The 16,002-nt window shown below is 43.7% G+C and overlaps 1 protein-coding gene across 4 annotated transcripts; it reads right to left on the bottom strand.

Moving 5' to 3' along the window:
• Positions 1-3,290: 3,290 nt before the first annotated feature.
• On the bottom strand, positions 3,291-14,667 carry pcdh18b (protocadherin 18b). 4 transcript variants are annotated; one of them, XM_034133728.1, is made up of 4 exons: positions 12,093-14,667; positions 11,600-11,688; positions 11,050-11,219; positions 3,291-4,756 (listed from the first exon to the last, which is right to left on the bottom strand). In XM_034133728.1, exons 1-4 carry the CDS (start codon positions 14,592-14,594, stop codon positions 3,813-3,815), a joined length of 3,705 nt encoding a protein of 1,234 aa, XP_033989619.1. In that variant the 5' UTR covers positions 14,595-14,667; the 3' UTR covers positions 3,291-3,812. The 4 variants fall into 4 exon arrangements, with proteins under 4 accessions (XP_033989619.1, XP_033989632.1, XP_033989626.1 ...); XM_034133741.1 differs by having other exon boundaries at positions 11,104-11,219; XM_034133735.1 differs by having other exon boundaries at positions 11,600-11,655.
• Positions 14,668-16,002: the final 1,335 nt, after the last annotated feature.

The following is a 16,002-nucleotide window of genomic DNA, read 5'->3' as shown; positions in this document are numbered from 1 at the left end:
AATAGAATCGAAGGGGTATTTGCCCACACACACACATGGTAAAAAAAAAAGGTGGGGGCTTTGCGCATGCAGTTTTGCATCAGAGCGAACCTATACTCTAGCTCTGACATCTGGAAACGGAAAAGCAGATTTATTGCTAATGGATTATCATAAATCATTTCAAAGGGACACAGACACATTGGATTAACCTATGGATTAACTTCAGCAGCGTTTTTATCGTTTTAATGCCATTGAAGACCACTTTTGACCAGACAACGACACAGGTAAGCCATGTTAGCGTTTTTAGCTACCTAGCGCCACATGTTTTGATGTCTGTTTTTGTTTATAAAGTCGCAAGTTCTTATCATAGAGTGATAATGTATGTACCCATCGATTCTGTGTCATCTCACGATAGACAGACGATAACATGTTAACCTGTTAAGCCCGAGAGACCCCGGTACCGGGGAACTGCGGAAACATCATACAGGAAACAGTGTCTGAGGGCATGTTCATTTAATAAAACTATGAATGTTTTATATCCATGTAACAGGAAGAAACTCATCTAACTGATCATTTTTTTTTTTTTTTTTAAAGAAAACCCACAATGCATCTGAATTAGCAACGAGCGAAAAATGCTAACACCTTACTGCACCGAAAATCACTCACAAAACCTTATTATTTATCTTTTCACCACATCCAACACATCGATTCACATCGTGAGGTGACACAGAATCTATTAACACCGACATTACCACTGAATTATACGTATTTGCGACGTTATAAGCAAAAACGGACATCAAAACAGGTGACGCTAGGTAGCTAAAAATGCTAACATTTTTACCTTGGCTCTGTAGTTTCTCCAAAGTGGTCTTCAATGGCATTAAAACGATAAAAACGCTGCAAATGCTAATGCTTTGAAATGATTTCTGATAATCCATAAGCATTAAAACTGCTTTTCCGTTTCCAGATGTCAAAGCTAGAGATAGGTTCACTCTGATTGAAAATTACATGCGCGAAGCCCCCACCTTTTCTCTTCACAACGTGTGTGTGTGGGGGACTCCCCCTTCAATTCTATTGGCTCTAACGGTCAGAAAGAGGTGTCAACCATCAAAATCGAGCAAGGGGGGCCAGAGATATGGAAAATCCACCCAAATGACCCCAGAAGTGGTTTCTTTTTGCTAAACCTCTCTAAAAAGGTCAAATGTCACTTGTTTTGCATCAATCTTGATACAGGGTACGTATTATATGTTGTACTTTGGATTCCTAAAGCTTTTAGTCTACTAACCCATCATCCAAGGGTGGTTTTCACTATAAGTAAAAAAGAATTTTTGGACGGACACTATAATACAGTTTTTTACTATGTTCAATCTGAATTTTCTTTAAAATAAAAAACATCTATATTGATTCTGACTTTTCTACATCCAACTCACAGGTTTATCATTACTTTGAGAAAAAAGATTATTAATTTAACCCTTTTAGAAGGGAAGATATGGTCATTTGTTCTGGGAATGTCATTTTCGAGCCTGAGACCTGAAAAACAGGCTCAGGGCTTAACAGGTTAATGGCTGATTGAACATTTATGGTGTGTTGATAATTTATTTATTGTTCTTACTTATCTTCATAGTCTTTATTTCTGAGACAAAAGCAATGTTACTGTCCTGTAGGGGAAATGAAGTTTACTCCACTTTATACATTTACTTTTTGTCTTGTCTATATGTAATTTCTATATATTTCACAGCTCGTGTGTGTGATCCCCTGCAGGCTCCCTGCAGCTGCTGCTCTGTCCTGCAGGGGGGGGGGGGGCTCTGTCCTGCAGGGGGCTCTGTGAGCTGGAGCTGGTGGAGGGAAGGGAAGAGCTAAGTGCTGGAGTCTTTGGCTGTCAGTGCACCAGAGGAACCTCTAGGTGTCGCCCATTATCTAGATGTTAAGAGACCCCCACCCCCTCTCTCTGCTCTGGGCTGAGAGCAATCATCCAGTTTGTGTGGAAATGCTTCTCATACGAACAGGAGCATTTTGCACAAATTGTACACTGACAAGAAACCAAATCTGCCCATGAGGGTGAAGCCTGGTGCTGGGTTTAGTCATTGTAAAACCTGTAGGTTCTATGTATCTACAGTGTTTTCATATAGACTTAGGTTTCATAGAGAACATCACAGTGTATGCTACTCACCAGGTCATCTCAACATGGGCTGCAGTTAATGATTATATCAGCGATACATCACTAAACAATGATTCAATTAGCTGAACTAAAATGATGTTAATTCATTCATTTTAAAGTATTTTATAGGGCCCAATGTGACAACTTTAAATAAATTAATAATTGAAATAATGACTTTATCTAATTTAATGATATTTAAGTTTTCTGTTGATTGAATAATCAGTTCACTGCCTAAATGTTGCAACACTGCACAAGAAAGTCATAATTTCTACCCCCACACAACATTTGGCCTGATAAGTATTTTTAATTAAGATGGCTATTTGCCTGAACGCTGGATCGTGTTTGACCTGATATGGTGTGTGTGATTTGACTGATAGAAAAAGTGAAACACGTGCACATGAGACATTATATTGATATAAATATTTTAGATAGAAACACAATATTAAATTAAAAGCTATGATAAACAGTAATATAGTTCAAATGCATGGCACAAAACTAATAACATAGGATATCGTTTTCAAACTTAGATAAATTATACAAAATTAGTACAATTAATAAATATACTTATAAATAATTCATAATCAAAGGCCAGCTTGAAATAATTGGATTTTGGTTTAAATGTAATCATTTCAGCATCAGCTCAGATCCTCAGACAGAAACTCAAATCTGACTCCCAGAGGTTTCAGTCCCACACTTTGGAACAACTATCAGGTCTTATATGTATTCCTGATGGTTCTGGGGAATCCATCGGTCCTGTGTGATCGGGAGACACGGACACTTATGCACACAGTGGAATGAGATCCCTCCATTAAAAGTATGTTGTGAGCCACTCATTTCTTCTTGATGTTAACTCCTTTTCACTTGGTTGTTGCAGCCTGTCTTTCTAATATAAATTATTGTTGTTACATATTGTGGGTTTGATGCCTAAAGAAAGACCCAATAAAGTTCTCTGACAGTGTAGAATAATTCTAACCTCCGTTTACATGAGACAATCCATGAAGACCCAATTGACCTCCTTTCAGAGTGAACTTTTGTTCATGTAAGATCATGAACTAAAGGGTAAACCTTTTTATTTTTGGTAATCCAATACATGAAATACTGTTAAACCTCCCTGTGCCGCAGCAAAGTATGACCCACAGTCAGACCCGAGTAATGTTTGTGTTTTATTTGTGTACTGTCCCCATCCCCAGAATAATCCACAGACACATGTCCATTAATTCATTAATATATTCATGTATACACATCATAGTTATAAATAAAAAAGAACCACAATACAAAAGACAATTAAAATATGTAGAATGTAAATCGCATGTCAAAGTCTTGATTCAACGTTTTTGTAATCAACATGCATTAAAAATATAAAAATAGAATTTTATGTTAAGTTTATATACACTTTCTTTTATAAATATAAGTATACAAATGTATTTTTAAAATACAAAGATAAATACAGTCACATAGTGTACATTGTGTACCAAACCAGCAATTACAAACAATTTTTGGGATAATTAGCATTCACAAAACACAGTTATTACATTAGAAATGCAACTTTAACGACAATTGCAGGTATTTTTTCTGTCCATCTTTTGCCACCCATCGTCCCTCACTTTCATTCTGAAGTAAAGAAAGCAGACGTGGGTGGTGAATAAATAAAGAGGATGAGAATGAAACAGGAGGCCTAGCTCTGCCGGACGTCCTGCAGGAGTTTGTTGATCTCTGCCACCAGCTCGCTGGCGTCCACCAGCTCGTGCCTGCTGTCGCAGCGCCTGCCCTGCAGGGGGCCGCGCCCCGAGTCAAAGTCGTCCTCCTCGTAGTTCTCCGGGATCTCCTCCATGGCCGGGAGCCATTTGGAGGAGGGGCAGAGCGCCACCGGCACCGGGGCGGGTGAGGGGTGCACCAGAGTGGGGCTGACCAGTGCCGTGAGGAGGGGGCTGCTATGGGGTTTGGGTGTGTGGCCACTGTTCTGGGGGCTGTTTTTGGGGGCCTGTGTGCCCTTGTGGCCGCTCTGGGAGCTGAGCTTGGTGCTGGGTTTGAGGGTGTGGTAGCTGCCCCCCTGGTGGGGGCTGGATGGCCCAATGCTGCTGCCCGGGTTCTGGAAGTGGGTGTTGGCGGCCCAGGCTGCTACGCCCTGCTGGTGGACGGAGGGGTTGGGCTTGCCAGGAAGATGGCCCCTCCTGCGGTCTAAAGATCCAGTCATTGGTACCCCCACCTCGCTGAGACCAGTCCCCTTCTGGTTCTCGTTGACCTGGACGTAGGAATCCAGCCCCTGGGGTAACAGCCGCTGGAACACACTGCTCATCTCTGACAGCAGAGAGGTGGTCCCACACAAGTCTTCATCTCCGGCCTCGCCCACACAAGCCCCCCCCTCCACCTCTTCTCTGTCTTCCTCACCCCCCAGGTCCTTGCCGAAGGTGGAGAAGCTTTGGTTCCGGGTGGGGCCGGTGTCGGTGCAGGGCTGCGGGGTCTTTTCCTGGGAGGGGTCGCATGCTTGGTGGGATTCTTCCCCGGGGATGTAGAGGTTGCTGCGGTAGTCAGAGGACGAGGCGGGGGAGGCCAGGGGGGGCATCCAGCACTGATCTGAGTGACCCAGCACACGGCACTCTTCTGTGCACAGCCTCATGGCTGGGGAGAGGGAATACATATCATCAGAATAGTAATCAAGTAATCAGAATACTGAGCTGTGATTCAGGGAGGAGCACACATCCTCACAGTCTGTCATTTTGGTTAATTACACAACTAAAACAATAATTGCCTAATTGTTTCAGCTGTATTTACACTTTAAGTTGATTCAGCAATTGTTTATGTTTTGTATGTGCCATGCAGGTGTATGTGAGCCTTTAAAGTGACAACTCGTGACAAGGAACTGCAAGAATTCGTCATGATTTCTAAAAAGGTGGAAACAAATGGACTGGGAAAAGTCTGGGGACTTGGCTTTGGAACTAGAAGGTCACCAGTTCAAGTCCCAGAAAGTCCACGTGCTACAAGGGTGTCCCTGAGCAAGGCACCGTTCCCTACACTGCTCCCCGGGGGCCGTACATGATCACAGCCCTGACACTAGGATGGGTCAAATGCAGAGGCCTTGTAAATGTCCCCTCTGTGGGACGAATAAAGGTATTCTGACTAGTGAAAACAGTGGATCTCAATATTTGTTGATTTTAGACCAACTATCATATCAAATTCTTCTTATATGGACGGAGTAAATTATTCTACCACGCTGCGCTTAAAAGCCCATTAACAGCCATTATCCTGTATCTTCTTTTTTTTTACGTGTATGTTCATGTTAGCTCTCCTCAGGTGTTTCTGCTGCTGTCTCTGGAAACATGGTGGAAATATGCACTAATGAGTCTGAAAGGCTCTCTGCAGGAGGCTGCCTTTTACAGTACCTCCAATGTATTTACCACACAGACAATTCAGCAAGGCCGATCAATGCCTATTACCCATTCAGAATTACTCCTCCTCTAAAAGCCCTGCATTTTTCCCTTTCAAGTCGATCTTTTCAATATTAAATCTTCAAATAGAAAATCTCTGAAGAATAAATTAGACAAATCAAATATGCCAACTTAAAGCCTTCATTAAAGGAGTGCAGCGCTTTTCAGTCGTGCTATTGAGGGACTTCATTATCCCCTCATTAACATGAAAGGAACATTTATTATACATCTTAGAGCAGATGAAAAGTGCATTTGGGTGCACTGAAAGGGAAGAAAACAGTGCGGGGCCCCGGCTGATTGGCTGCCCTGCTGATGAAAGGGTAAAAATGAAAGATTTAACCCAAATGATTTGAGTGTAAAAAAGAAGAAGAAACAAGAACATTAAGTGAAACCTGCCTGCCTGACTGTAATGTCAATTCAGCTGACTTACTGACTGATTCAGAAAATTACACAAATTCTACTTTAGTTTAGAGTTTGAGGAGGAAGACTAGCTTAGCATTCAGACGCCAAGCAGTGAGAACAGAAGTCTGCTAAATCCTTTAAAGTTCCCTAATAAGCATCTTATATCTTGTGTTTGATCAGACAGAATACAAAATTAAAAAAACAATCTGAAGCTATTTGCCCAGAATAAGTTCCAGCACATTTTACTGTTTATGTTTTATTTAAAAAGGGGGGTACAGTGTATTCATTATAAGCTTTAGAGGTTTAGGGGGTATATTTTTTACAGGATTAGCTGTTTCCCCTGCTGCCAGTGTTTTTATTAAGCTAGGCTAACCACATTGTGACTCCAGTGGCCTGTACTACGAAGCCGGATTTTCGCTTAGCGAGGTAACTTCAGGGTTAACTCTGGGTTTCCGGTCCTACGACGCTGGTTCTCTTCTTACCGGGGTAGATCTCCATGGTAACTTATGCTGAACGGCAAACCTGCTCCAGATAAGGGATCAACTCAGTGAAAGCACCGCCTGCTGACCAATCAGAGCTCAGTGTGCGGAGTTTAAAGCGATCAAGTCATATTACAGGATAAAGGAAATACAGAAAAACTGCCGTTGCAGGAAAGACGGCCGGCAAAAATCAACTGACTGTGAACGTGAAAATTAATAGAATATCCCCTCCCATCTTCAGAGCAATCTGACTATTATAACATTAGCGTCAAGAAAGCTTACTTAAATATCTGCCACAAAATAAGTAACCGGATCAAAGTAACATTACGTACAGTCCTATGAGTGCAGACGTCGATGTGTCCCATTATCATTCATATCATATCACATCATAATGTATCATATATTTCCTTATCTGAGTCAGCTTCTTGAGCCGTATCTGGCCGTGCAACACTCACAGTGTCACATACTGTATGCAGAAGTATTATTTTAAGTAACACATTAAGTTGACGAAACACTCAAATGTAATTAAAGTCAGATCCACTCGTGTCTTAGACGGGGCAGTGATATCATAAACCTGTTAATGTACGCATTCAAAGACTTTTTTTTTTACCAGCTGTTCTGTATTCACCTTGCAGGTTGTGCAAGGTGTTGCTTTTATCCTGGATAAAGTGTTTAAGTCATGGATGTTTAAAGTTTAACTTCTTCATATTTGTCTAACGTGATAGTTTACTTTTCATTCAGGAAGTATGACGCTGCGCTGTCAGTACGCTTGGCCATGTTTGTGATTGGTCAAATGTTGCTAACCCCGCCCCTTTCACATGAATGCGCTCTCAGCCGGACAGAGAAACCCTGGCTTGAGTTACCGAGTTGATAACCAGCGTCGTAGGACCGTTTAGCGAGATCGCGTTTGTTTTGGGTTAGTTAAAGGTGGCGTAGGTAAGTTTGAGAAACCGGCTCGAGATACACTTTTTGTTATATTCCATGGAATGCTCTTAACATCCCGATAGCAATGAATATCTTAAGTGCTTTGACAAAAAATCCATAAAAAAATGTCATCTGTGGAAGCCGTAATGCCCTCATTGGTCATGTGCACGTTCGTGTGTGTTGGAGGAGGGCCTCTGTAAGGAAGTGGCAGATTTGTTCCGGCTGTGTATTTTCAAATTCTAGCGATCTCGAGCTGGTTTCTCCAAAATTACCTACCCCACCTTTAAAGTGGACCTATCATGCTATATTTGAATAATATAGTGTAGGACCATACCTATATAAGGCATATTTATACTTTTTTTTTTCTCAAAATACCAAACAGATCATGCATTTTAGCCATGCCTCATTTTGCTCAATTTGACATTTTTTAGCTGTTTGTGTAAGGGCAGATAAGGGCAGAACAGCACCATCTACTGGCCTGGCATATGTACTACAGCGTCTCCAGCGCTTTCGAACGGCAATGGCCGTGGCTGTCTCCTCCTGATTGGTGGAGTTGGCCCAATAGCCGTAGTGCCACCGTCCTGACGTCAGGACAGTGTTCAAATCTGGATCAGTTTTTATCAGATCCGTTGCAGCCCCTTTTTTAGAGATTTGGGTATGGAGGAAAATAGAGAGGGTTGTGTTTTCTGACACTTGGTGAGTTCCCTGGAACACCGGGGACACATATTCATGTATAAAAGACGTACAAAAGTGCATTTTGCATGATAGGTCCCCTTTAAGCCAGATAACTCAAACATATGTTGAACTGGATTCGTAGTACAGGCCTCAGCTCTGTACCTCATACACTGACAGGAAAGTCATATAGATCTTCTCATGTCTCTCTCAGAAAGAAAATAAATAAATAAATCTAAAAAGCAGACTATGGAATTTTTTCAAAGTGTATTAGTTTGATTTCATATTACTTTAAGCATTTGAGAATGAGTGTTGTAATGCTTCAACTCTGGAGGCACATTTTATTGTGTATAAAATCTTCTGCATCCAGACAGGGTGCAAACAAAGAGTTTCTACCTCGTTCTTCCCTGAGCTGAGAGGGCTACCATACCCAGCCATAATGACAGGGCAGCGACTAAACGCTGCTCCAAATCATCCACGGTGCAGTGGACAGGGGGCGGGAGGCGGGGTGAGCATGCAGGAGGAGAAAGGTGAGCTTTGAGATGTAATTATGCTCTTCAGGGCTTAATCACTAGTGCAACTCCATAGCAACTATTCGTCACATGGCAATTAAAAGCCTGAAAGTGAAGGCTTGAATGTTGGGAAAAGGAGATTGACTAACGAGCAGAGCTACGGAGGACGGGAGGGAGGAGGTGTTAGTGATGAGATTGTCTGCCCGTCTGGCTGATTTTAATTGGGATGTAGCTCAAACGCAGTGTGGAGTGATGGCTGTGTGGGAAGCTGGCTGGAAAGAAGCGGGAGCTCTGGGGTGAGATAAAAGAGTCTGCAGAGACCTGTGTGACGTTACTGGAGACAGGCTGAGACACCAATGTGTGCAGAGTTTGCTCGGTAGGTACAATATTTCTGAATCGGTAGGGTCAATCAATGTTTAACAAGTGCTCAAAGTTGGTCCTTCTTAACTCCACTGTGGAGAAGAGAGAAACTCCATGCACTGAGACAGTAGGGAGAAGAGATGGGTGGCTGTGCAAGAGGATGAGAGGAGCTATCTGGAGCGATAGCTCAATAACTTAGTGACAGTGAGGTGGAGCTCAGTGTGTTCATGCACAAACCTCCAATGCACATGCAGCTTCTGTTAATGCAGAACATAGAGGCATGCCAAAAGAGTTCAAACTGTGTTTTGGTAACAGGCAGCAAATCAATAGTAATGAATGGCACTCGCTCTTTGGAAATGCAGTTTGTCATCCTGTGTATGGATCACACTTCTCATGGTGTGTGTAAGTTTTGTCACCTGGTCATGTGGATTTGTGGATCCTGTTGCAATAAGTTTTAAAATCTATAGAGGGTGCTCTAGAACCAATTTTTTTATTCAGATGTTCAGATTTCTTTCAAATCTAATATATTAATAATTTGCTAATACGCAAGCCTTACATTTTTTTTCAGAGGGGGCCCCAGTTATCTGCATCCCAAAATGTGTTGCTTCTCTATGGGCTTACATTTGTCTCATAAATATTTGTGTGAACATAAACATTTTTTTTGTGTAAATATGTGATTTGTAAATGTAAAACCCCATCCACAAATGCATTTAAAAGATTTGCAAACTCACAAATAAATGTGCAAATGTAAAACGGATCTGCAAATACGCAAAATATTTTCACAAATAAAAAAAAGATCTGTGAATACTATAATTAATTTACAAATAAACAAAAGGAATTTGTGAATATCTCTTTAACATCGACAACTTTCGATCAGGCATTTGTGAATCCATTTTGTATTTGTCCACCAAAAATGCTCTTGTGGATCTCAAATCTCTGCTTGTGGAGCGTCTTTTTACACACACAGAGTTTTGAGACAAACTTTCCTGCCGGTCTCGACCGAAATCTACTCGTGTCACTCAGTTATTTTCGGAAACCACGTGATGGCCTGCTGATGATGACATTTCCGGATTTCAAGGTTTCAAAGTAAGAGCATGATGGTTTGTTTAATGTGCCGTTTTTGTATTACTTTAATGAACAGCGGTACGTTAGGTGCATTCTTTATCACCATCATGTTATACGCCACTTTCAGGTCCCGGGGGGCTACAAGCAATACACAGGAAGTATATACACATATACAGTATACACAATGAATATTACAACATTTAATGTAGCCTTACTGTGAAGGCTGACCTAAATACGGTGCTTTTCTACAGATTACCTTACCACTGCACTGGTAAGGTAAAACTAGGCCGATTAATGAGATGAGAAGTGCTTTGTAACTTTGAAAGTGGCGTAGCCTAAGTACACGTGGTTTCCGAAAATAACACGAGCAGATTTCGGTCGAGACCAGCGGAAAGTTTGTCTCAAAACTCTGTGTGTGTAAAAAGACACATTTTGACAAATACAAAATGGATTCACAAATGCCTGATCGAAAGTTGTAAATGTTAAAGAGATATTCACAGATCTTTTTTTATTTGTGAAAATATTTTGCGTATTTGCAGATCCGTTTTACATTTGCAAATTTATTTGTGAGTTTGCAAATCTTTTAAATGCATTTGTGGATTGTGTTTTACATTTACAAATCACATATTTACACACAAATTATTTTTATGTTCACACAAATATTTATGAGACAAATCTAGGCCCATACTTCTCCATATCTTACATAAGAATACACTGCATATCTTGTTGGGTTAGAGACGTCTCCTGGGGTGTGGCAAATTGTCATTGATATGTTGATGTGTGATTTATAAAGATATTGATTAATTAGTTATATGTCAAACTGTTCAGTAGATTACTCAATAATGAGATTAACTGTCCTATAATCGTTGCTCAAATGTTCCTGATTAGTAAATTCTTTGTTATGGTTTTATTTATTTATAGTTTTCTTTTGAAAACCCACAATGCATGAATATTTAATCAACTGACTCCTTGTAAACTGCTGACAGTGGGAACATTGGTGCGACCACATGATGGACAATGATGAGGTATGAAGGTATTGTGGGGTGTGGTGGATGGGGGGGCCAGGGGTGTACCTGCATGCGTTCTGTGCTGGCCATCAGGGGCATATATCTCAGTAAAGCCCTCACCAAGGAGCCTGTCCATGGGGGACTCCCGGCCAGGCTCGTAGTCGCTGTCCCCCGCCTCACTGTCCCCCCGCCCGCTGTCCTTCAGACTGAACTTATCCATCTCATTCAGCGCGTATCTGCAGAAAGACAGGCAGGCCATCAGACATTTATCACAGAGGGCTGGAAACACATTGGCAATAAGATTATCAAACATTTAGGGAAATGCCATGGTACATATAGATAATAAGGTGCACAGAGTGCCAGAGTGCGCTCTGCAAAAGAGGTTTTACATAAAATTATGCAAATATTAAGTTATTGAGCATACAGTTTGACACTAAACCCTAAACCTACTGGGTATGGGTTTCAGGAAATATGTGAAATGGTGACAACAGACAAATTCATGTGGCAATAATTGTAAGGGGTACAAAAGAGCATCCCAGAATGTTGACCATACTCTCTCTGCCGTGTCTGATAAAAATGGCTTAGTTTGACGCATAGTTTTGTGTGTGTGCATTACCTGTAGCTTCTGGTGTATTTGTTGCCTCTGAAGCTGGGTCGTGGCTGGTACTGGCCCTGATGGAGCATGGACAGAAGCTGTGAGACTTGCTACAATCCCAAGAGGAAAAAAAAAAGACAGAAAAGGAAAGAAAGACAAAAATAAAAGGAAAAAATGAGGAGGGGAAAATGAATGGAGCCCAAACAAGCAAGGCCACAAGACAATGTTGGGGGGGGGGGGTTAGGGGAAGTGGTAGGGGATGACATGACATTGCAACATGCTATTGAATGTGATGGTAAAAAAAAAAACATGACACATAGAGCTAAATGTAACTTAATATGGTATACATTCAGAACAAATACTGAAAAATAGATAACAAATGTGCATGGTCAAGTATTTTGGACAAAGGTGTTGCATTATGGGTAGGTTTTAAAATATGCATTACACATATTGCTGTGTGTTTATGACAGACCATCTATTTCTGAAGAAAGAAGCTAAAGAGCAATTGTCTTACCTCTACAGGAGGCGTGGCGTGGGCCAGCTCTAGGGCAAAGTTCTCCGCCACGTGATTGGAGGAGATGGTGACCAGGCTGTTGAGGGACTGGCGGCTGTGGTGGCTCTGCCTGCTCCCCAGGGTGCCTCTGTCGGGGGCGGGGGAGGCTGATGGGGAGCGAGGGTGGGCTCTCACAGGCAGAGTCCCATTGACCGTGGGGACCAGGGTGATGTCCGCCTTGTGGATCTGCCTGGCGGGCTTCTTGGGGTGGTTCTGGTAGCTGCTCTCAGCCACACGGCAGTTGTAGTTGTGTCTCGGATCTTTCTTCTCACGGTTGCAGCGAGCAGAGGCAAACATCACCATGACGATGAGTAGCAGAGCACAAACAGCGCCCAGAGAGATGATGACGATGAGGGAGAGATCCAGCTGGGCCTGACTGGAGCCTGTGGGGTAGAGGGGGGGCAAGATGTCCATGTTCTCCTGCAGCGACAGCCTGAAGAGGGCCCCTGTGGCCAGGCGGATGGTGCCCCTGTCTTGCACCTCCACCCTGATTTCCATCACTTCCCGTGGAGCCTGTTCCAGGCTGGCATTGGTTCTGAGCTCACAGCGCCTGGCGTCCATCACAAAGAGCCTGTCCTCGTTGCCACCGACAATGGCACAGCTAATCTCTCCGTTGGTGCCGGCGTCGCGGTCTGTGACTTTGAGCACCGTGATCAGCTGACCAGGTGATGCATACTTCCACACGGACAGCTCGGCGGTGTGATTCCGGAGGGAGGGGGAGTGGATTATGGGCGGGTTGTCGTTTTCATCCAGAACAGTCAAGAGGACCGTGGTGTTGGTGGACAGCACTGGGTTCCCCCCGTCACGGGCCTGAACGGTGAAGGCGATCCGACTGACGTCTTCATGGTCAAAACTGCGTAAGGCATAGATGGCGCCATTAGAAGGGTCAATGGTGACATAGGTGGAGATGGGGCTCCCCTGAACCAGAGCGTCTACGATGCTGTAGGTAATCTGGCCATTGGTGCCCAGATCTGGATCTGAGGCCACCAGGGTCATGAGGTATGCTCCAGGAGAGTTGTTTTCTGATTTAAAGACCTCGTAGCGGCTCTTTTCAAAACGTGGGGGATTGTCGTTTTCATCCAACACCTGAACGGTGAAGTGTTTGATGGTGGAGAGGTTGGGGGAGCCCCGGTCCTCTGCTATGACGGTCAGACTGTACTCTGACCTCTTCTCCCGGTCCAGCGATACATTAGTGAGGATCATGTAGTTCTTCTCGTAGGTCTTCTGGAGTCTGAAGTGTCCATGGCCGTGCAGCCGGCACACCACCTCCCCATTCAGCCCAGCGTCGCTGTCATCAACACGAACCAGAGCTATGAAGGTGTCCACTGGGGCCCCCTCTGAAATGTAGGCCACTTCCTCTTTGCCAGGCGTCATCAGGTTGATGTTTATCTCTGGTTTGTTGTCATTTACATCCACCACTTTAACAACAATTTTGCAAAGTCCAGGGATGGAATTAGGGCCCAGGTCCTGAGCTTGAACATCCAGCTCATAGGAAGCAGTGCTTTCAAAGTCCACTTTTTTAATAAGGGTAATGTGGCCACTTTCTGGGTTTATCTTAAAGGTTTCCAAGATCTTTGGTGAGACATGGCTGCTGAACGCGTATACTATTTTCCCATTAGTGCCCTCATCTGGATCTGTGGCGTTTAAATCAATGATTAGAGTCCCTAGGGGAGAGTTTTCCAGAAAATTGATCATATATGCCTGCTCATCAAAGGCTGGGCTGTTGTCGTTGGAATCCGAGATGCTGATCTTGACCAAAGTGGAGCCAGACTTTGGAGGAACACCATTATCGGAGGCCGTTAGCTGGAGCTGGTAGTTTTGTTGCACCTCCCGGTCCAGGTCCCTCATCACCACCAGCTCTGCGTACTTGGCCCCATCCGTCCGTGTCCTCACCTCGATCTTAAAGAAGTTATTGGGTGTAAGGGAATATGTGTTCAGGGAGTTTTCCCCGACGTCCGCATCCACTGCACCGTCCAGCGGGATGCGGGTCCCCACGGATGCGCTTTCCGAGATCTCAATAGGGACAATGGCGCGGGAGAAGTGGGGGGAATTATCGTTGATGTCCAGCACCTCCACTTCCACATGGAACAGCTGCAGGTACTCCGTGGGGAGTGTGACCACATCAAATTCTATCGAGCAGTTCACATTTTTCTCACAAAGCTTCTCACGGTCGATTTTGGTGCCAATGCTGATCTCCCCGTCCTCCTCCCGGACAGAGAGGAACGGCGTACTCCCTCGTTGCATTGCGCGGAACCGAAAGGTCAGGGAACCCGGTAATTTGGATAAAACCCCGGCTACATCTTCCTTTAACCGTGCAATCACCGTCCCCACTCTCTGCTCCTCATAAACTTTATATTTCAAAGTCTTACCGGTGGCACCGCGCGTAATCGCGACCAAAAGGAGAAGCTTGAACAGTGCCGAGGAGAAAATAATTCCTTTGGTTTGTTTCATTGTTCCCCTCATCTTCCGTGCACACACTGTGGCGAGTATTTTCCACAGAAGGGAAAGTCCGATGAGAGAGAGGGGGGGGGGGAGTTTTCTTAGGCGTCTGGCATGTTGAATGTTAGATCCTCCGCTGCTGCTCACTCCCGCAAGAAAACTAAAAAAATAGCTAATAAAACGATAATATAAATAAATAAATAGATAAATAAATTAGTAAAATGTCCTCTTTTGGAAAAGAAAAGCACACAAAAGCAGAGAGTGGCGATATCCTTGCAGACAGATCAGTTGCATACGTCCGTTTCCTCGTGTGTGTGCGCGCCACTGAATGAGTGAGAGTGTGTGTATCCGAGAAGAAAAGACGCAGCTTTCTCTCAGTGTGTGAGAGAGAGAGAGTGAGTGTGTGAGCGAGAGAGAGAAGGAGGGAGTGTGTGCGCGCGCCTCGCTCTGTGCGCTCTGCCCGCCCCGCACCCAAACTGCGTCTCTCTTCCACACAAAAGTACTCCCCCCCCCCCCCCCCGCTCCCTCTCCCCCTAAATCACCAGAATGGCCTCCTTCAAGCCGCACAGGAGAGACTATTGATGGCAGCCCCGTCTCTCCCGCCTCCCTCTAGCACAGAAGACAGCCAGAATCAAAAGTGTGCCACAACAATGGGCCAGAGGAGGAAATATTCCGGGCTCCGCCACTTTTTAACATAACGGCACCCTGACCCGCGGCAGACTTACATTGTTATGGTAGCAATTCACAAAGTGTGCCAGGGCGGCTTTTATTATGCGCGGGTAAAACACAAAGTTGTCCTGTGGCCCGGCGCACACTCTAAAAGCAAACACAATGATAGAAAAATATTTCTGTGATGACTTTTTAACGTCGATTATGTGTGATAGCCAAGAGCCAAAACAAGGCTATTTTTTACAGGATTGTGTTTTTAATCTAATAATTAAGAGTCATAATTTTCTCTTTGGAGCTTATGAGATATCATTTTTTCCATTCTGTGTATTTGCTCTGCTTTGTGCGCACCGGGCGCGCAAATGATGAACAAAATGCCTCTCCATCAGTGAACGCATGCCACTAAATCTGAATACATACACGTCTGCCTGGCTCACGAGGAACATGTTTTAAATCACTGCAAGGCATTTCTGAAGCCAAGTGTGCCCATGAGTCTGAGTGGTTATGCGACCACAACCAAACCAACAACTGTTCTATCATTAGAACATCTTTAAAAGTTGTTTGTTTCTGATACCCTAGAGCAATGTCTCAGCTAGTTTACACAACTGTATAATCATGTGACCATATTACTGCATTCATTTCCTTTTTTTGCACAAAGGGCGCGCAAAAACGCATAAAACGACTATTCCATCTAATCGTTTTTTGCCAATAAGTCCATGTTTTGTCTCCCTTACAAAGAACAAAAGGTGTCTCATTTTGATATATG

This window comes from Trematomus bernacchii, unplaced genomic scaffold (genome assembly GCF_902827165.1).
Source record: "Trematomus bernacchii unplaced genomic scaffold, fTreBer1.1, whole genome shotgun sequence".
Classification (NCBI taxonomy): domain Eukaryota; kingdom Metazoa; phylum Chordata; class Actinopteri; order Perciformes; family Nototheniidae; genus Trematomus; species Trematomus bernacchii.
Note: the sequence above shows the minus strand (reverse complement) of the source record. Positions and strands in the feature narration are given on the sequence as shown.

Excerpts from the sequence above, each read along its gene's own strand:
- pcdh18b (XM_034133728.1), bottom strand. The coding sequence starts at position 14,594 with ATGAGGGGAACAATGAAACAAACCAAAGGAATTATTTTCTCCTCGGCA. Across the intron at positions 11,689-12,092 it reads ACGCCACGCCTCCTGTAGAG|CAAGTCTCACAGCTTCTGTC; the intron begins GTAAGACAATTG and ends TTGGGATTGTAG. Across the intron at positions 11,220-11,599 it reads AAATACACCAGAAGCTACAG|ATACGCGCTGAATGAGATGG; the intron begins GTAATGCACACA and ends GTCTTTCTGCAG.